This window comes from Asparagus officinalis, chromosome 1, assembly GCF_001876935.1.
Source record: "Asparagus officinalis chromosome 1, Aspof.V1, whole genome shotgun sequence".
Taxonomy (NCBI): Eukaryota; Viridiplantae; Streptophyta; class Magnoliopsida; order Asparagales; family Asparagaceae; genus Asparagus; species Asparagus officinalis.
The window spans coordinates 2,100,059-2,122,748 of record NC_033794.1 but is presented as its reverse complement, the minus strand read 5'-3'; the positions used below and the strand labels follow the sequence as shown (position 1 = coordinate 2,122,748).

The 22,690-nt window shown below is 39.6% G+C and overlaps 1 protein-coding gene across 1 annotated transcript; it reads right to left on the bottom strand.

Moving 5' to 3' along the window:
* LOC109845895 (oryzain alpha chain-like) lies at positions 756-11,244 on the bottom strand. The gene is made up of 5 exons (XM_020415146.1): positions 10,714-11,244; positions 8,999-9,234; positions 2,807-2,947; positions 1,726-2,175; positions 756-1,124 (listed from the first exon to the last, which is right to left on the bottom strand). The coding sequence occupies exons 1-5, from the start codon at positions 11,213-11,215 to the stop codon at positions 1,032-1,034; spliced, it is 1,422 nt and encodes a 473-aa protein (XP_020270735.1). The 5' UTR covers positions 11,216-11,244; the 3' UTR covers positions 756-1,031.

Below are 22,690 nucleotides of genomic sequence, written 5' to 3'. Positions count from 1 at the left end.
GGAGACAGGGGAAGGGTTTCGACGGCGGCAGAGCAGGAAAGAACGAAGAGAAGAGGCTAGCGGAGCTCCGGCGTTAGCTCTACCTCCAGCACATCCGTTGTTGCCTTTTTCTGGTTTTGTTTTCACCACATACCAGAGCTAACATTTTATCAGTCGTGGGCCCGGAGGGACTTGGGGGGCGGCGCCGGGGGCCTGGGCAAAGGTGATGACGGCGAGGAGGGCGAGGGCCCCTTTTATTTTAGAGAGAGTGAGAGAGAGGGGAGAGAGAGAGAAGGATGACGTGACTTTCTATGCTTTTGGGCTATGTCTCGGGAAGAAGGAGAAGGGCAATTTGGGTTTTTTTTAAAAATACAATCTCTATTTTGTATACTGCTAACGTGTTGGGGCATTGACACATTTAACATTACTTTTTAAGGCTTATCCACATGGGGAAAAATACAAAGAGGTTGGTCACATGAAGTTTCTTCTTTTGGGGGCTGAACACATTTTTCCCAAAAAAAAGAGTATCCAAAGAACATGCGCCCTCAGTTTAATTGTCCGGATACAACCGAAGAGGTATGGAGCTAGCGTGACAGTTTAGGTGCTACAAATACATGAGTATACTTTCATATCTCCATAGTCCTCCAGAGAAATAAAAAAAAAGTTATACTCTTCACTATGTAGTTGAACATTCCTTTGAGCAGCGTCAATGAAGGCAAACACCAAATTCAACACAACATCAGATTCAAGTTCAACTTGTCAAAGAACCAGGCAAGTGCATAATCAAGGAAATTTCACGGATTTAACAGCCCCAGCGACAAACGTTACAAGAGCAAAGTTGCAATAACACCAACATTTTGGTTTACAGATCGAACTGTGAAACTTAAACCTATGTACAAGAGCTACTAACCATCATCATATAAAATAAACAAGCAAGGATTGCTGTTTAGGTACGTAAATACAATAGAGGGGTGAGGTTTAATTATCACAAAAACCTTGGTCCAAATTTAAGCTGCTTTCTTCTCACCCACTTGGTACATATTACACATAAATCACTGCTTCTTGTTTTCTGCATCTAAGAAACCCCAGTGAGGTTTTGCTGGGATACGAGCAAGAGCCTTCACTCCCAGAGGATTTTTCTTGCTCTGTGAACATTTACAAGAAACTTGATTAGAACATGACTATAAAAAGCAAAACAAAGATCAGCTTGCTAGAATGCTTTAGTATCATCATAAACTAGCTTGGCTTACTTTTTGAATCAGACATCAGTGTGTGGACTCTAATAATAACATGATTTTGGATAGATAGCAGAAATCAGGCATCAGTGTGTGGACTCTTAATAATAACATGATTTTGGATAGATTGCAGAAAATCCTCCTCTTTATTGGATTCGCAGAAAAGCCAACCAAGGTTTCTCTCAAGTGGCCACGCCGCTTCTAGTACACTAAAAATTTGAAGTTACGGTGAGTCGTTCAGGGTTACAATTCCTTGCTCATAACATCCCTCCATAAACAGAGTGTCCCATTCACGAGGCTGAAAACCGAACTGTTCTATGCAATGGCAATCTACTCTTAAATGTGTGCTTATGGGATTTGTGGATGAGTTACTCTGGTGTTGTCTTAATATCTTTTCCACCATATCGAATGTTGCAGGGGATTTTCTATAATTCTTAGTAACCATAGGGAGATTTCTCATAATTATTCAGTTTTTTTAAATTACCAAGTTTAAGAGAGAGAAGCAACTTACAGTTAGACAAGTTCCAGCCCCAACATCGCAGATGGGATAGTCATGAGGGCAGCAGCTGTAGTGATCCTCACAGCATGTAGCTCCTTCAAGAGGACAACATCCCCAAGCAAAACAGGAACGACCAGTCTCGAACACGCAGCAGCACGTCATTCCATCAGGGCACGAATAGTAGCTATCACAAACACTGGGGGGCTTCACAGGGGAAGGAGGGGATGGGCCTGGGTTGGGTGGGTTCGGGCCTTTCTTGATGGGGTAAGAAGGCTCGATCGCAATTCCACACTTGCCGACACTTGAAGCAATGTTGCGCTCGAGCTTGATGTAGCCAGCCTCTCCCCAGGATTCGCCCCAGGAGTTACGGACGAGCCAGTAGTCTTTGCCGTTCTCGGTGCCGTAGCCTACAGCTGTGACGCCGTGGTCTAGATCAGTGCCGCATCTTCCGGTGAATATGCCCTGTAATGCAATAAGGGGAGCATATTTAACTTGGTGAACCAGGAAAAATTAACATTTAGTTTTTGTGCTATGAGAATTCAGAATCAACACAAAGTAAAAAAGTTGTTTGATATCAACAGGTTGTTTGGTCAACAGGAATAGAGTTACAACGGTAAATGTTGCAGCCAAGTTCCGATGTTTAATGTTTGGTTAACGACATGTTAGTTAATGGTGTGAGTCCTTGCATTAATTAAAAAAATTAAAAACTAATGTCATGTCATCAGGTCGTGGATTTCAACGTTTAAGATAAGATTATGAATGATGATGCAAGAGATAGAAAAATTAGTAGGAATCAATTATAGAACTGGACAACTTATGAATCTTATGCCCGCAGGTAGTCGACCAGAAATAGCAAGATATGTTAATGTGCCTCAATGTGGAGCAATATATTCTCCTAAATGAACAAGCACAAAACCTAAAAACTAAAACATATCTAATGAAACATGTGTATCATGAAATATATTTATCTTCGAAAGTAGTCAATGAGAAAATTAATTCAAGCCATAGATCTGCAATCTAAAATCTGAAACTGACATCAAATCAGTGGACTCATAAAAAAGTTTAATTCAATCATGTAACATAGAGATCTCACCGATTGATAAAGTTGGAATGCCCTTCCCGATGATTCAATTGCAATACTAACAGGCTGGTTGGCAACGGCCTTCTTCAAGGCATTCTCGTCATTCTCTGGAACATCTTCATACGAGTCAATTGATACAACCTTGGCGTTTTTCTGCAAAAAATAAAGAATAAAAACACAAATGAGGATCAAAACACCAAATATGCATCTATATCCAAAACATCCAGTATTCGAAGGTATAGGCTTCCAGCCCCATTCCTGCATATAATTCTAACTGATGTGGTGTACATCATATGTGTTGGGGCGGAGAGTCACACCCACCGCCGCGGAAGCGATATCACTTGAGAGATAGCCCTGGCTATTGTTGTCACAAAAGCACAAGTCAACCTTTATATTCTTGTTTCTCAAAGGAAACGAGAATAGATAGTGAAATTCTTATTTCTCAAAGGAAACAAGAATCGAAAGTGATATATTTCATCAAAGTGAAATATACACTCTTCCTCTCATCAGCTCTAAGACCGAATATTGAGGGAACCTACAAGCTATGACAACTCACAGATAAAACAAATACAAACACGAGATTTACGTGGTTCGGCTAACTAGCCTACGTCCACGGGAGGAGGGTTTTTCACTATGAGGAAAAACACCAAACTTTACAAATTCTCTCTTTCTTTTCTCTCAAAAGAAATCTACACACCCACTTATTTTCCCCACACCCAAAACTACATCCATCCCTTCACTATTTATAGGAGATCAGAGGGGGGGGGGGGGGTTAACTTTGGCGGGAAAAAATCCCGCGCGCGCAGTGGGCAGCCAGCCCTGCTTTCGTGCGCGCGCACGAAAGCAGACTGCGCTTTCGTGCGCAGGCACGAAAGCAGCGGGCGGCGCTTTCGTACGCGGGCACGAAATCGGGAGGGCACCCCACGTGGGTGGGACCCCCCTGTCCCCCGCTCACAATTCTCCACCTCGTACATCATTTGATAAACCTCAAATTATGGACGAACACCAGAAGAACCCCACGAACTCCACCAGAGAGATATTCAGGCCAAACCAGGCCAAACCAGCTGCGTCACTATACCGCGACTGCCTACGTACCCTCCACTGGGATCAAGCTAACCGTAGTTCTGCAATTATTCTCCAACATAGTCTCCACCACACCTCCATCACCGCCCCGCAGGGCCATACCCTCTTGGGCAAATCAACACGGGCTGATATGAAGCAAGTCCAAGCAATGCTGGAACTTGCTGCCTGTGACCACCTTGGTTAACATGTCTGCGGGATTCTCATTCGTATGCACCTTCATGAGAGAAATATCACTATCCTCTATGACATCCCACACAAAATGATATCTGACGTCGATATGCTTGGTACGAGCATGATGAACTTGATTTTTCGCCAAGTGAATCGCACTTTGACTGTCGCACCACAAGTTCACGCTTTCCTGCTCAATCCCCAAATCGTCTAGAAGACCCCACAGCCACAATGCTTCCATCACTCCCTCCGCCATGACCATGTACTCGGCCTCTGTTGTAGAAAGTGCCACTGTAGCCTGCAACATCGATCGCCAACTAACTGGAGCTCCATGTATCCTGAATACATAACCAGTAGTAGATCGTCGTCTATCTAGATCGCCCGCATAATCTGAGTCCACAAACCCGTCGATCTGACATGTATCTCCACCAAAACACAGACCCGTATCCGCGGTACCTTTCAAGTACCTCAGGACCCATTTCACCGCTTCCCAGTGCGCCTTTCCAGGATTCGCCATGAATCTGCTGACCACACTAACCGCATGTGAAATATCTGGACGTATACACACCATTGCGTACATCAAACTGCCAACTGCACTAGCATAGGGAACACGCTCCATGTGTGCCTTATCTTCCGCTGTAGTGGGAGATTGTTTACCTGAAAGTCTGAAGTATTGAGCCAATGGAGTCACCACCGACTTAGCACTTTGCATCCCGAACCTCACGATCACCCGCTCTATGTAGCCCTTCTGACTCAAGAACAATCGCCGATTCGCCCGCTCTCTTCTAATCTCCATACCCAGTATTTTTCTAGCAGCGCCCATGTCCTTCATCTCGAACTCTTTACTTCGATGCAATAAGCATGTCATCCACATACAACAGGAGATAGATATAATCACCTCCACGAAGCTTCCGAATGTAGACACAACAATCATAGTCGCTTCGGGAAAACCCATGTTTTAGCATGAAGGAGTCAAATCGCTTGTACCACTACCGTGGAGATTGCTTCAATCCATATAATGATTTCCTCAAGCGACAAACATGATTCTCCTTGTCCTCAACCTTGTAACCCTCAGGTTGATGCATATAGATCTCTTCATCCAAGTCTCCGTGCAAGAAGGTCGTCTTGACATCGAGTTGTTCCAGCTCAAGATCACCATGAGCAACAATACTCAATAGGACCCGAATAAAAGTGTGTTTCACCACCGGAGAAAATATCTCATTGTAATCCACACCCTCTCTTTGTGCAAACCCCTTAGCCACTAGCCTCGCCTTGTACCTCGTTCCACCGAGCTCTGAAGGATCTTCTTTTCTTTTATACAGCCACTTACAACCTATAGCTTTCTTTCCTACGGGCAATGGGACCACCTCCCATGTTTGGTTCTTCCGGAGAGATTCCATCTCCTCCTCCATCGCAGCCAACCAACTCTTACTATTCTTGTCTCGAATAGCTTCCTTGAAGAAGACCGACTCATCTTCCTCCACCGAGAGTGCGTATTCAACCAAATTAACATGCCCATAGTGCTTCAGGGGTTGATCAGCCCCCAGCTTCTGTACCTGCTTGTATGCTCGTCTTGGCCTAGTGGAAGCCAAGCTATCCTCGAGCTGTTGTTGTTGTAGTGCCTGTGTATTCTCCTGCTGAATTTCCCACTTGAACACGACTAGAACCTGGTTGGTCTTTCGGTTCTATCTCAATAACCTGTGACTCGGGAGTCCCGACAGTATCAACACCACCATCTTTGGGCACCCTAGCAATCATGGACTTCTCATCAAAGGTAACGTCCTTGCTGATCACGAACTTCGAATCTTCTGTACACCAAAGGCGGTAGCCTTTTACGTCCTTTCCATACCCCAAGAAAATTGCTTTCTTGGCCCTCGCGTCAAGCTTTCCCTCGTTGACGTGATAGTAGGCGGTACATTCGAAAATTCGGAGCCTCTCATAATCTGCATGCTCCCCTGACCACACCCGATAGGGTGTATCACCGTCTAATGTCGAATGTGGAGATCGATTCACTATATAGCAAGCTGTAGCAATCGATTCTGCCCACCATTCTTTGCCCAAACCAGCATATGATCGCATACTCACTGCTTTCTCCCGCAGTGTTCGGTTCAGTCTTTCCGCGACCCCATTTTGCTGTGGTGTAGATCTAACTGTCCAGTGTCTAGCAATGCCCTCCTGATCACAGAACTCCTTGAAGACACCGTCTGTGTACTCTGTACCGTTGTCAGATCTCAGCGTCTTTAATTTCTTTCCCGTCCTGTTCTCAACCATCGTCTTCCACTTCTTAAATGTCTCAAATACCTCATTCTTATGCTTCAGGAAATAAACCCAAGCATACCTCGAATGATCATCTATGAATGAGACAAAATATCTGGAACCACCCTTGGAAGTTGTCGAAGCCGGACCCCAAACATCCGTGTGCACATAATCTAGTATCCCTCTGCTCTTGTGCTTGCTCCTCAGAAATTGAACCTTGTGCGCCTTTCCATACACACAGTCCTCACAAAAATCCATGCAAGGCTTCTTCAGATTCTTCAGTAAACCCTCTTTACCAAGCAGATCCAGACCCTTCTCTGACATGTGCCCAAGCCGCCTATGCCATAACCGTGTGTGCTCACATGGGTCTCCACCACTTCCTTCAGCTCCAACTGCTGCATCTCCCGTCACCGTCGTACCCGAGAGAGTATATAGATTACCATGACGAACACCCTTCATCACTGTTAAGGAACCCCGAACAACCCTCTTCACTCCGTTCTCTGTTACAATCTTGCAACCCCAGGAGTCCAAAGCTCCGACTGAGATGAGATTCTTCCGCAAGCCGGGAACGTGTCGTACGTCCGTCAGGGTTCGAACCACTCCATCATGCATCTTGATTTTGATATCACCTAGCCCCACCGTTTTACAAGCATGGTTGTTCCCCATCAATACGGTTCCACCATCAATGCCCCTGTAGGTAGTAAATCACTTCCTGTTTGGACACATGTGGTAAGAGCAACCAGGATCAAGAATCCACTTCCCGGAGGTATCCTCGTCATCCGTGACGACATAACATTCCTTATCGCTCCCATCCTCTGAAGCGTAGCTCGCCTCTTCCTTGCCTTCTCGTCTTTCAGTCTTGTTGTTGTTCTTTTTCCCACCTACTCTCTTGTTTGGACAGTCGACCTTGAAATGCCCAATTTCGCCGCATTTGAAACACGCTCGTCCCGCAAGAGGTCTCGATTTAGATCTAGACTTTCCTCCCTTGCCTTTTCCTCGCTCATTGCCTCTTCCTCTGGCAAACAGCCCCTGCGCTTGTTCTTTGTTACCACCAGTGGCCATATCACTAGTTACAAATTTTCGAAGATCATCCGCTAGAAGCGCCGTTCTAGTGTCATCCATCGATAAATTTTCACCCACAAGCATCAGTGTTTGCACCAGGTTCTCATAAGACTTCGGCAGCGATAGAAGTAGTAGAAGCGCCTGATCCTCGTCTTCCACTGTCACCTCAATGTCTTTCAAGTTCGATATGATCCTATCGAACTTGTTGATGTACTCCCGGATTGACGAGCCCTCGTCCATCTTGCAAGTATACAATTTGGATTTTAAATAGATCCGGTTCGTTAGACTCTTCGTCATGAAGGTGCTTTCTAACTTCAACCACACGCCCGCAGCCGTTTCCTCCCCGTCCACCAAGAAAGCTACATCCCTTTCAAGGCAAAGGATAATCGACGCCCGTGCTTCCAGATCCAGCTCCTCCCAATCCTCATCAGACATATCCTTGTGCTTCTTCTCTTTTTCTGCCAAGGCCTTGTGCAATTTCTACGAAATCAGCGAATTTTTCATCTGCATCCTCCAATAGGAAAAATCATTTTTCCCATTAAATTTTTCAATCTCGTACTTTCCAATTTTATTTGTTTTACTTGTAGACGCCATTTACCGCTTGTATTATGTCAATCCGCTTCTCTCAGGAATTTTTAACAATTTCTTTGTGTTTTACCACACAATATTCAACCACCACCTCAGATCAGAAATTTTACCACCTCCAGTCTGAATAAGGCTCTGATACCAATTGTTGGGGCGGAGAGTCACGCCCACCGTCGCGGAAGCGATATCACCTGAGAGATAACCCTGGCTATTGTTGTCACAAAAGCACAAGTCAACCTCTATATTCTTGTTTCTCAAAGGAAACGAGAATAGATAGTGAACTGCTTATTTCTCAAAGGAAATAAGAATCGAAAGTGATATATTTCATCAAAGTGAAATATACACTCTTCCTCTCATCAGCTCTAAGACCGAATATTGAGGAAACCTACAAGCTATGACAACTCACAGATAAAACAAATACAAACACGAGATTTACGTGGTTCGGCTAACTAGCCTACGTCCACGGGAGGGGGGGTTTCACTATGAGAAAAAATACCAAACTTTACAAGTTCTCTCTTCCTCTCTTTCTTTTCTCTCAAAAGAAATCTACACACCCACTTATTTTCCCCACACTCAAAACTACATCCATCCCTTCACTATTTATAGGAGATCAGAGGGGGGGGGTCTGAAGAACTTTGGCGGGAAAAAATCCCGCGCGCGCAGTGGGCAGCCAGCCCTGCTTTCGTGCGCGCGCACGAAAGCAGACTGCGCTTTCGTGCGCGGGCACGAAAGCAGCGGGCGGCGCTTTCGTGCGCGGGTACGAAAGCGGGAGGGCAGCCCACGTGGGTGGGACCCCCCTGTCCCCCGCTCACAATATGATTCCAAAAAGGCAACAATGGACATGAATTCATGGCCATAATTGTCAATACCTGCACCATGATTGCAACTAGAACATGACATCCCTTGCAGTATCAGACAGTTATTGTGATACAATAATTATCACATCATATACTTTTAAGTTTGTTAGTGTATATTTAAATAATTAACTTGGTATAATCTGGACCAAATGCTAAAATGAGCAAATCAGGTTAATGAGATAAGGTTATAAACCCTGTAGGGATCGCATAGCCCATTCCTCTCTTTGTAGGGATAATCCTTCTCGGTGTCAATTCCACCATTGTTGATGATAAATTCAAAAGCATAGTCCATAAGCCCACCATCGCATCCCTCATTGTATGAAGTGTCGCAGTCAACCAGTTCTTGTTCTGATAGAACAATCAGATCGCCAGTCACAATCTGGTTGATCCCTTCAACTGCAGCTACCGCTGAGAAAGCCCAGCAACTGCCTGTTTTAACAAGACAACAGTCTTAACCTCTATTCATCTATTGGTGCGATGAACAATCAGTATACTGGTAAATTAAAAAACTACTACTTTTAGTTAAATTTTGAGCCAAGGGTATGAATCATGTTGAAGGTAGGTAAGCCTTGCAAAACAAGAGCTAGTAAACTTAAGGGGTTGTTTGGTTGTTGTTGGTAAAGTTGTGTATTTATGACACAACTTGGAAAGTTGTTGTCCACCTCATCAATTTCACTTTTATACTTTTCTTTGTTTGTTTTTTATTCCATTGGAATCATAAAACACTTGTTTGGTTTGCAAAATGAAACTTTAATTGTTTGTTTGGAAAGTGTAAAAAGTGGTCCCTACTCAAATGATCATATTGGTTAGAACTATTTTTTATTATTTTTTCCTAACTTCAATGTTAGCTTTCTCCTAAAATCATGTCTTTTTTTCATGAAATCACTTTACAAGCCACATCAGCATATGAAATCACTTTACACTATTTTCACAACTACAAACAAACAATTGAAAGTGATGAAAGCTGACATTGGGACCCACTTTTTTACACTTTACCTCCTTTTACATGGTAAAAACATACAACCAAACAGCCCCTAAGCAATTAAGCATAGAAATATTAATTGAATTAACTAATCTTTTGAGTACAGAGGATAAGATATGAGATGCCCAAAACCTCAGGATTCTAACCTTGTTCATGAAAGACGTACTTTTGGGACAATCAACTTGTTGCAAGTAAAAATAGAAATGGAAATTGGATTTGTTGATAGTCAAACTGAATAGTACATCTAATCACTACAAACTCAGACGTTTTTTGTAAGAAATTAATCAGATACAGTAAAAAAATCAAAATTTTCCTCCTGAGAACTAAGGAAATTATTAAGTATGATCTCTTTTGTTTCAGCTGCAACCCAACAAAAAGATAAAACAGATAACAAAGTAACCTAATAAAAAGCATGGTGCAATTATCTGATAAAAAACTAATTTGTTTAATCTCCAAAATAACAAAGAATACAACTTCTTGATCAGCAAAAAAACAATAATTTCTTAAAGATTTTGAGCAGCGCACAGTGACAATCAAGTGCAGTAGCCAAAATCCAGCCACGAGAATCATACTCACAATTAAGATTAAAAACCCCCCACTCTAAAATCTAATTTATTCCAGTCTATCCGGAAAAAAAATCCAAAATTTACAGACCACGCAATAAGAGAGAACATCCACGGTAAATTTTTTTTTTTTAAAGAACAAGCCCTCGCTCACCCCAAATAAAAATTTAAGAAAAAATGTTGCCGTCTTGCACAAAAAAGGCCACATCTTTTACAAATTGGAGAAGACCCCCACCCTAAACCTTGGCTAGTCTCAGATGGTCGGCTACTCTCCAGAGTTGGAGAGGTTTTCTCTATATTTCAAAGCTCATGGTAATTACTAATTAAGGGGGTATCTGAAATAGAAAGAGGAGGGAAACTTACCACAACTCCCCTGATCCTTCATCGGAGCTACTGCCCCTTTCTCCCTCCAGTCAACGGACTCCGGCAAGCTCTCACCCTCGTTGACCTTATACCTGTCACTCCTAACCCTAACCCTCTCCTTCCTCCTCGTCCCAAGATACTTCGATCTATACTCCTCGTTCGTCAAGTCAGCGAACTTATTCAACCCCAGCCTAAACGAGTGCTCGCCTCGATCCGCCGCCGTGTTGTGCTCGTCGATGTAGCGTAGGTTGTCCTTGAAGATCTCAAAGCGGCGATCTTTTTCGCCGAGAGCGTTGTACTGCTTGTTGTGCTTCGAGAGCCACTGATTGTAGAGGAGACGGAGCTCTGCTTCGCTTCGTTCGATGCCTTTGAAGTTGTGGTCGTTGTTGTAGGTGATGATCGACATGTCGGAGTCATCGAAGGCGGCGGCGGCGGCTAGTATTGCGAGGAGGAGGAGGAGGAGGAGGAGGAGAGGGAGGAGGGAGAAGTGGAAAGATGCCATTTTTGAGTGAGGGGAGGAGATGAGTTTGAGACTTGGGATTTTCTGGTGGGGTTTAAATAGGCGGGAGGGGGCCGGAAAAAATAAATTATTTGAGTTTGGGTAGGACGAACATTTCTGGAAGGGAAATGACCTAATGAGTTGGCTACATTATGCAATAGGGAGTGATACCTCACATATCCTCTTCCTTGGTCCCATATTTTAGGTCCCCGTAGCAATACTCTTCTGGAAGTAACAACCGGGCTGAATTTTGAGAATAGCTTAAATCATTTTCTTTTTGGAGTTTGAGAATAGCTTTGTTACATGCACCCAAAATATAAGACCAATGGGGAGAATAGGTGAGGTGTCTCTCTCATTTCTATTATATAATGAGCTAGTCATCATTAATGATTGAGCCAACTCATTATTCAATAGAAGAAAGCAATAAAAAGAATAGGAACAACTCATCTGTCCCCATGTTGCTTCTATATTTTAGTTACTTGGAAAAGTTCTCTTTTGATAAAGGGCCAACAGTGGGGGACCACTGAGACTATTGTTGCAATATTAACCGTTGGATATACGCAAGGATAGAATGGGCGGTGATGATTGAGCTTGTGTGAAAAGCTTTATGGCGAGATGGGAATGGGGGACGTACGTGGAGAGATAGTACTGGAGCAACGTAGGTTTTTTTTTTTGGATATTTTATGACCTGGTCTTGCCTGTACAAATTAAAATTTAGCAGAAGCAGGACGGGTCTTTTTTTTTTTTTCCTTTTCAAAATTTTTGCTGGAGTTAGATGTGTCTAGTTTAAAAAGGAAAATAAGCATTTTACCTTTCTCTTAAGTCTAAATTATGTATAAGTTTACAATTGATGATGCGGTTAAAAATTCACGATAATTTGAATATTTTTAGTGGGATGAGCTGATTGTTGCACTGAGCAATCGCTTATAATAAAAATAAATTAGGTTGGGTTAAGTTATTTTCAAGGGGAAAATGTGTCCACACCCCAAAAGCGGAAACTCCATGTGACCCAGCCACTTGTATTTTTGCCTATGTGATTCAGCCACAAAAAATAGCATTTAATTTTTCAAGGCCCCTCCACATCAGCAGTACAAAAAAAGATATTGTATTTTGGAAAAAAAAACCCCGAAATTGACCCTCTACTTATCTTCCCCAGACACCTCTGGTTCCCAAAAACATGGAAAGTCACGTCTCATTAATGCGATCTGATGGAAAAAATAGAGAGAAATTTCCCACCCTTTTTTAAACTCTATCATTAGCAATAACTTATGTTAGTTCTAACTTATTTCATGTTAGTTCTAATTCATGTTAGAGCAAACTTTAAGTGGAACTAACATTAATATTTTAGTTACTTGGTCTAGTGGTAAAGCTTGAGAATTTGGAGAGGAGGTTAGGAGTTCAAACCGCTACAACTACAATATATATTTAAATGTTTGTTTTAACTCACTTCATGTTAGTTCTAATTCTAATTCATGTTAGGTTTAACTTAACTCACTAGAACTAACGCTTATATTAGAAATAACACTACCTGGAAGTAAAACTAACATGAAATCAGCTAGAACTAATGCGAGAATTGCTAGAACTAACAAGAGCTCAACTAGAACTAACATACCACTAGAACTAACGCATATATTAGAAATAACACTAGCTACAATTTAGAATTAACACGGCATCAGCTAGAACTAATAAGAGAGTCACTAGAACTAACAGTGACTCAACTAGAACTAACATACCACTAGAACTAACGCTTATATTAGAAATAACACTAGCTGAAAGTTAGAACTAGAACTAACATACCACTAGAACTAACGCTTATATTAGAAATAACACTAGCTGAAAGTTAGAACTAACATGACATCAGCTAGAACTTATATTAGAAATAACACTAGCTGAAAGTTAGAACTAACATGACATCAGCTAGAACTAACACGAGAGCGACTAGAACCAATAGGAGCTCAACTAGAATTAACATACCACTAGAACTAATGCTTATATTAGAATTAACACTAACTAAAAGTAGTACTAACATGAAATCGGCTAGAACTAACACGAGAACCACTAGAACTAACAGAAGCTTAACTAGAACTAACATACCACTAGAAATAACACTAGTTGGAATAGAATTAATATGACATCAGTTAGAATTAGCACGAGAACCACTAGAACTAACAGGGGCTCAACTAGAACTAACATACCACTAGAACTAACGCTTATATTAGAAACAACACTAGCTGAAAGTTAGAACTAACATGACATCATCTAGAACTAACACGATAGCCCCTAGAACTAACAGGGGCTCAACTAGAACTAACATACCACTAGGTATAACGCTTATATTAAAAATAACACTAGCTGAAAGTAGAACTAACATGAAATTAACTAGAACTAACTCGAGAATCGCTAGAACTAACATGGACTCAACTGGAACTAACATTCCACTGGAACTAACGCTTATATTAGAAATAACACTAGCTTGAAGTTAGAACTAACATGACATCAATTAGAACTAACACGAGAACCACTAGAACTAATAGTGGCTCAACTAGAACTAACATATCATTAGAACAAACGCTTATATTTAGAAATAATACTAGCTGAAAGTAGAACTAACATGACATCAGCTAGAACTAACACGAGAGCCATCAGAACTAACAGAGGCTCAACTAGAACTAACATACCACTAGAACTAACGCTTATATTAGAATTAACACTAACTGAAAGTAGAACTAACATGAAATCGGCTAGAACTAACACAAGAACGACTAGAACTAACAAGGGCTCAACTAGAAATAACATTAGCTGGAAGTTAGAACTAACATGACATCAGCTAGAACAAACACGAGAACCACTAGAACTAACAGGTGCTTAACTAGAACTAACATACCACTAGAACTAACGTTTATATTAGAAATAACACTAGCTGAAAATATAACTAACACGCATAATTCTTTTTTATTATTGTTTGATGTTGTTGCCTTACGATCTTAGTCTCGGCCAGCACTTCGGCGACGTCCACAACAAATTAAAGAAAGAATTGATAATAAAATAGCAATAACAACGATAAAAGAGGAGAGGAATTCACCTCACTTTTCATTTATAATTTTCGGAAACAATTACAAATAAAATATTTTAAAAAAATTTCCATGATAAAAAATTAATAAAAATTCAAGGTAACAAATTAAAACCTAACATGCTTGATGCACAGCGGGTCCAATCCAATCGAGCTTTTAATTAACAACCTAGCTAGCTATTTGATTAAACTAACTAGCTCTTGATGAAGCCGTCGATAAACTTTCCCCCGGCGTCCCTCGGCCAGGTGACGTCCCCCAGCCAGTTCTCGATCAGGAAGAGGGACGCCTCCTTATTGATGGGCTCGTGCTTTTTGACCCACTCGGTCCTGGGCCTGGGGTCGCCATTGGGCCCCCTGTTATTGTACTCAGTGTAGTAGCAGGTCTGGTGGAAGTCGGCCTTGTCCCAAACGGCCCAACCCTCGGGCTTGATCACATCCTCGATCTCTGACTCCATGACCACCGTCCTCGCCTTCGCCTTCCACGGCCTACCCAGAACCTGATCATTTCAGTGGCCATGACGAAAGTGAGAGAGAAAGAGGGGGGAGAGAGAGAGAGAGAGAGAGAGAGAGAGAGAGAGAGAGAGAGAGAGAGAGATGTGATTAATGATGGAGAAATTGTGAATAAATAATAAATATGGAGGGGCATAGTAACCGAGTTCAGTCTCATCAAAGAGGCAAGTTCGTAACTTCCATTGGGCTTTTTTTAAAATCTGATACTTCACATGAAGTTTCTACTTTTGAGGCTTCGACACAATTTTCCCTATTTTCAAACATATAATTGGGTTAGAATTTTCTAAGAAAAATTTAACTATCAACCTAGGCGGGCCAGGCTATGTCAAACATTGGTTGGGCATGCTTTTTTGTCAACGGGTTTGGAGCCGAACTCAGCCTAGCCCCCGACCTGGGTATATCACATGCCAAGTTCGTCCCAACGAACTGTGAGTCGGATCAGGTCTTGACCTAAGGCAAGATAGGCCAGTTCAACTAGCGATTAGAACCAACCCATGCCACCCCCTAAACCAGACCGGTTCCCTGTCGTCAAATTCTATGAACCCACCACAAAAATATCTTGGGGGAGAGTATCGAAAGCGTTAACTAACTTTTTTAGGTGATCAACCGTTTTGCTTTAATTAGCAAATATGATGGAAGATAGGTGGGATCCATGGTGAGGATAATTTGAAGATTTGTTAACACTACATGGATGGAAATTATAATTTGGTAGTCGTTTGTTAGCAATGCATATTATCATGTGGTTTTACGATAATATTGTATATTTTCATGGAGCTTTACAGACCAAAACATCACTATAGTCTATATTTTATAGTGCTTTCATACAAAGCTATTGTACAATGTTACTGATAGTAGTACTAGAATGGTAGAATATTAGATTTAATCATTTGAGAACAGGATTGAGGATGCACATTAAACAGTGGTCGACCTGTATTATGCAAACCATGTGTGAACGTCCTCACAGAAATTATGTTATGAACTAGACTTATTTATACATCATGCTTGTTCTTGATCATGGTCTTAGTATTGCTCTCAATGACAAATCTTTGATAGTTCTCCTTTATCTATTAGTAGTCTTTTGCATAACGATAATTTAGATGTTTCCTTACCCCGAAGTGTAAAGGAGAAGTTTTTTTTTTCCCCTCCAATGTCTATCTAATATTGCCTGCCAGATATAACTTTTAATGCCATGCGTATTTCCATTTCTTTGATTTCCCACTTTTTTTAGACAAACAAACAGACCCTTATTCATTTAGAATAGCTAGTTATAATTTATTAATGCAACTACTTTGTGGGCCATGGCTCCACCACTTATTATTGAGGGTGTGTTTGGCAAATTGAAAATTAACTTGAAAGAGTGACAATCACTTTTTCTTTTACAAATAATTTTTACATCCGCGTTAGCACGCAAGGCAAATGGAGAGTTTGTTTGTAGAAATAAATTATTATTGTAAGTGTAAAAGAAAAGATGATGTAGCTGTTGGGGAATTTTAGCCCCCCTGCGTACTATGATCTTCGTAACTCGGAAGCTAACCCACAATCAACAAGATAGAAAACAACTGCAATCAAGAAGAATGAATACCAAAATTTACGTGGTTCGGTCGATCAACTTCGAGAAATCCACTATGTATCAGTGAGAACTACAAGAAGAACTGTTCAACTCTAGTCTCTCAATCTCTCAACCTTACATAATCAACTCTCATATTTTCTCTAAAATCCACTTCTTACAATCTTTTAAACGGATAAAGATTGTGAAACTCTCTCTCAATGTTGTAATCTTTTGCACGAACAAAGACTATGAAACCATCGCCTCTTGCACAATATTCTTGAATCATGCTACGCACTCTGCTAAGCCTAGATTATAAGGATATAGGCTCTCTCTCTCTCTCTTCTCCTTGAATTTTCCTCGAACAATAGAAGAATATATATATGGAAATCAAAACCATATCTTCAGCCTAACTTCCTAATTAGAATAATATTCAAACTCCTAATCATGATTTAGACACAATCTTCTAATCATGATAGATCTCTAACCCTATTTAATTCTCATAAAGTTATACAAAGAATCAAAGACACAATCCTAATAGTAATAATCATTCATTTGTTTAAATTTGTATTAAACTTTCAAATTAGCTAATATATTTGAAATATTTATTATTTAAAAAATTACTGAACCGTGCTCACGCTTCAAACAATAATAGGGACTTGAAGATTCACATAGCGAATTAGAAAGATAGAAGTTTGATTCTCAAAAGACGAACTTTCTATTCTAAGAAGTCTGAGATTTTATAATCGCCGCAGAAAGAGATCAATAGATTAATAGATTAAAAGATCAATTTTCTCTCTAAATAGACGGAAATCACCCAGAAATCTGACACTTCGTTGACACTTTTCTATAACGTTGACATTTTTCTATAAATTTAGAGGGTGTTTGGTTCAATTTCTACAAATTATAAGAAATCTTGTTATTTTCTATAAAGTTATGAGCCGTTATTTTCTTGTTTTGAACCAAACATGTAAAGTTCAAAAATCAAGAAAATTGGTACTTTTTTGACTTCTTAAAACTTTTTCTATAATTTTTTTAAGAAATACAATGAAATCATATTTTGGGTGGAAAATATTTTCTATAATTTTCATTATATTTTGGATGGAAAATATTTTCTATAATTTGTAGAAATTGAACCAAACACCCCCCCCTCCCCCCCAAATCTACATTAAAAATTTCAGATTCTTTTTGACAATTTACTTTCAAAATAACTTTTAATTAAACAAACACCCGGGACCTTAAAAGCATTTCGCTTTCACACTTAACTTTCGTAGAAACAAGCAACTTCTTAAAGATAAAATAACATAAATCTGGGGGAACTAAAATACGAATCGAACCAAGGAAAGGTGCGTGAAAAACGAAGTCCCCAAACCTTCTTGTTCTCTTGTGTGCAAACCACGTGGATATTTTTTCTGTTTCCTCCAAAGAATCCTCCTGCTAGAAGCAAAATCGAATTGATCATTGACCGTTCAAGTCCAAAATCACGGTGCTACAGCGAATCCTGACCGTGGACTCTGTGGCGGTTGGGCTCTGGTAAGTGGGCTGAGCTCATATCTAGGGCTGGGCATATTCGGTTCGGATCGGTTTTAAGCTCAATCCGCATCCAATCCGAATTTTTCGAATTCTCAAAACTCTCATCCAGATCCAGATTTTTTTTCCTTCATCCGAATATTCGGCCCAACCGAAATTCGGATCGGTTCGGATCGGTTTCGGTTTTGGACCGAATTAATACTATTTCACAAAAATCTGCCCACACCTGAGATCATTGCCTATTAATTTCTGATGAAGTATCATTATTTGTCCATTTTGTCTACTTAACTTTTTCCCCCAAACAATGAAATGTGGAGCTTGTTTGAAGTAACACCATTGCCACAGCTAACAAAAAACCGAAATCAGTGAAATGAGCGCAAACCATATCAACAAGTACATATGGTTACGTAACATTCAAATATTAATTAACTATAATCAAAAGGTTATCTTTCATTTCTTGGAAAACAACTTAACATGCCTCTAGTAGAATTTGAAAGCTTATATGAGGTTTCACCGATTTTAATGCGGGCATATACGCTAGCAGGCCCAATGAAAAAGGAACTATACAATATAAACATGTATGTAAACATAACAATCAAATTACCGAGCAATTATATAGCTTAATGTTCAAGTGATGACTCACTAATAAGAAAGCTATTCCATCCGACTTCGTCCGAACCAAAAGTCCTTTCCATTTTGACCGAATTCCGAACGACGAAGTCCTTCCCATTTTGAGCAATATGAATATCCGACAAAGAACGAATTAGAAAATTCAGTTCGGTTTTTTTTTTGGGCGGTTCAGGGGTTCAAACCGGATCCAATTAAATCAATAGAATTGAAACTTTTGGCTTGATACGTACCAGAAGCAATAAAGTCAAAAGTATCGAGTTGTTATTGAAACGGATCGGGATCCTTTTAGGATTTGGTGGTAATTTGAGGAGTGCCCATTTTCCTTGATTGATCATTATCCTTAATTCTAAGAGCTTTGCTACAGGAACCCAAAATATGAGATCAATAGGGGGGACAAGTGAGGTGTCCCCCTCCTATTGGATAATGAGTTGGCCATCATTAATGATAACCAACTCATTATCCAATAGAAGGGGGACACCTCACTTGTCCCCCCTATTGGTCCTATATTTTGGGTCCTTAAAGAATTTTTTTTATTCTAATTCTAATGGCCGGGGGCCAGGACACGTAGGATTTCCACTATTACAATACTGTTTTTTCGCAATTATGATTTCACGATCATTAATAGTACTTTTTCAATATAAAATTTAGAGCCATTCGTGGCTTCAGTCTGAGATGTTAAAATTTGAATAGAGGTTAAGAAATGGGTGAGTTGAACACACTCTCCGATCACCATCTAATTGGAGAGAATTCGAATCTGATTGATATTTTCTTAACTGAGAATGATTGATAAATAAAGTCATGCGCTCATTACAACAAGCAAACACTAAAAAACGTTATTCGTGAATTTTTGTTTGGCTCAGATCCCTCGCAACTGAATTAGTTGTGATATCATCTTAAAGTTCATGCAATCGTTACATCAGAACTATGAAGTCATAATGAGGATTGATCGTTATGTTTTTATATTCTAACAGGACGGGATTTCTGGGGACTATAGTTTTCCAAGTTCAAAAACACAAGTGTCATAGCCTAATCAATGCCCGTTGGCTTCAGATTAATTTTGGTTTTTAGTTGATTAACTATTTTTCTCTATAAAAATGATTCAGGTAAGTTTAATGAAGATATATGAATTGGAACCGAGATTAAGAAATAAAAATAATGAAAAGAACCATAGAGAAATTTGCAGGATGCATTTTATTTTCGATAGAGAGTTTATATATTTAAAGAGAAACTTGAAAATAGAATATAATCAGATAGCAAATCTGGGAAATTATTGGTTTTTTTTTCTTTTAAATTATAGGATATATATGTCACTGGATCTTGCTTAATACAATCGGAACCAGACTCATTTACATGTCTTGTCGTTCGGTCTCACTTTCACCCAAAAGTAAAATACCTTTTTGGCTTTTTATTTGAAAATGCTACACAAAAAATATTGCTATATCATTTGATTTTGTCCTTTCTTTTTTATTTATTTTTATTGTTTCTGGGTGAGAAAGGATGTCATGTTGATGATATATCATTTTTACAAGTAAATAGAACCTTAGAATGTGTTTGGCAACCTCTTAAAATTAGTCAGAACTGAACCTGTTCTAGCTTTGAAATTTTTTTTGTTTGGCAAAAACAAGGCTACTGTTAGTCAGATTTTTCTCAAGTCAAAAATAGGTCCCAAAACTAGTTCTTGTTTGAACCAACACATCTAAAATTTAATTCTGAACTTCAATTCTGAACTAGTTTAGTATAGAATTGGATCAATATTAGTCGTGCCCCCCTTTAGATTCCTTATCTTTTTTTAGATATTTGCTTTCTGCTCAAAGTCCCCACCTTTTATCAAGCTTCCAAACTTCTTATGATGGATAATGAAACATAGGAAAGTGATAGGGTTATTAGATTCAGTGGATTTCAAAACATAGGAAAGTGATAGGGTTAGATTCAGTGGATTTCACACTATTCGGCCGGGTATTTTCGTAAGATTCAGTGGATTTCCACTATTCGGGTATTTTTGTAAGAGTTCTCACCAAAGAAAAGAAATTGACAAGTTTGTTTTTTATTGGCCAATCCTTTTGTTATCAATAAAAAAAATTATTTATTTCCTTCTCCTTCTACTTGATATCGCTTCTGTCGCGCTCTCTATTTGATATTGAAATTTCATTAATTGTTTTTAATAGCAATTGGATTCCTGTTTGACCTCGAGAATCTGTAGTTATAGTTATAGTTATGGTCCCTAACCTAGGGTTACACTCTCTAATTCTCTTCACCCCCATCTAGAGAGAGAAATTCGGATTTAGAGAAACCCTAAGGTTGGAAGATCATTGAAACCCAAATCAAGATTTCTTCTATGGATTCAGGTATAAGCTTCCGTTCATTTATGATTCTTGTTAATCTCTTTGAATTAATCATGGCTATATGGTTTTAGATCTCAAGTTTTATGATTTAGATCTAACAATGCGCTCATTACAACAAGCAAACACTAAAAAACGTTATTCGTGAATTTTTGTTTGGATCAGATCCCTAGCAACTGAATTAGTTGTGATATCATCTTAAAGTTCATACAATCGTTACATCAGAACTATGAAGTCATAATGAGGATTGATCGTTATGTTTTTATATTCTAGCAGGACGAGATTTCTAGGGACTATAGTTTTCCAAGTTCAAAAACACAAGTACCATAGCCTAATCAATGCCCGTTGGCTTCAGATTAATTTTGGTTTTTAGTTGATTAACTATTTTTCTCTATAAAAATGATTCAGGTAAGTTTAATGAAGATATATGAATTGGAACCGAGATTAAGAAATAAAAATAAGGAAAAGAACCACAGAGAAATTTACAGGATGCATTTTATTTTCGATAGAGAGTTGATATATCTAAAGAGAAACTTGAAAATAGAATATAATCAGATAGCAAATCTGGGAAATTATTGGTTTTTTTTTCTTTTAAATTATAGGATATATATGTCACTGGATCTTGCTTAATACAATCGGAACCAGACTCATTTACATGTCTTGTCGTTCGGTCTCACTTTCACCCAAAAGTAAAATACCTTTTTGGCTTTTTATTTGAAAATGCTACACAAAAAATATTGCTATATCATTTGATTTTGTCCTTTCTTTTTTATTTATTTTTATTGTTTCTGGGTGAGAAAGGATGTCATGTTGATGATATATCATTTTTACAAGTAAATAGAACCTTAGAATGTGTTTGGCAACCTCTTAAAATTAGTCAGAACTGAACCTGCTCTAGCTTTGAAATTTTTTTTGTTTGGCAAAAACAAGGCTACCGTTAGTCAGATTTTTCTCAAGTCAAAAATAGGTCCCAAAACTAGTTCTTGTTTGAACCAACACATCTATAATTTAATTCTGAACTTCAATTCTGAACTAGTTTAGTATAGAATTGGATCAATATTAGTCGTGTCCCCCTTTAGATTCCTTATCTTTTAGATATTTGCTTTCTGCTCAAAGTCCCCACCTTTTATCAAGCTTCCAAACTTCTTATGATGGATAATGAAACATAGGAAAGTGATAGGGTTATTAGATTCAGTGGATTTCAAAACATAGGAAAGTGATAGGGTTAGATTCAGTGGATTTCACACTATTCGGCCAGGTATTTTCGTAAGATTCAGTGGATTTCCACTATTCGGGTATTTTTGTAAGAGTTCTCACAAAAGAAAAGAAATTGACAAGTTTGTTTTTTATTGGCCAATCCTTTTGTTATCAATAAAAAAATTTATTTATTTCCTTCTCCTTCTACTTGATATCGCTTCTGTCACCCGGCGTCCCTCGACCAGGTGACGTCCCCCAGCCAGTTCTCGATCAGGAAGAGGGACGCCTCCTTATTGATGGGCTCGTGCTTTTTGACCCACTCGGCCCTGGGCCTGGGGTCGCCGTTGGGCCCCTTGTTATTGTACTCAGTGTAGTAGCAGGTTTGGTGGAAGTCGGCCTCGTCCCAGACGGCCCAACCCTCGGGCCTGATCACATCCTCGATCTCCGACTCCATGACCATCGTCCTCGCCTTCGCCTTCCACGGTCTACCCAGAACCTGATCATTTTCAGTGGCCATGACGAAAATGAGAGAGAAAGAGAAGTTGAGAGATAGAAGGGTAAGAGAGAGAGAGATGTGATTAATGATGGAGAAATTAAAAATAAATAATAAATAGGGAGGGGCGCAGTAACCGAGTTCAGTCTCATCAAAAAGGTAA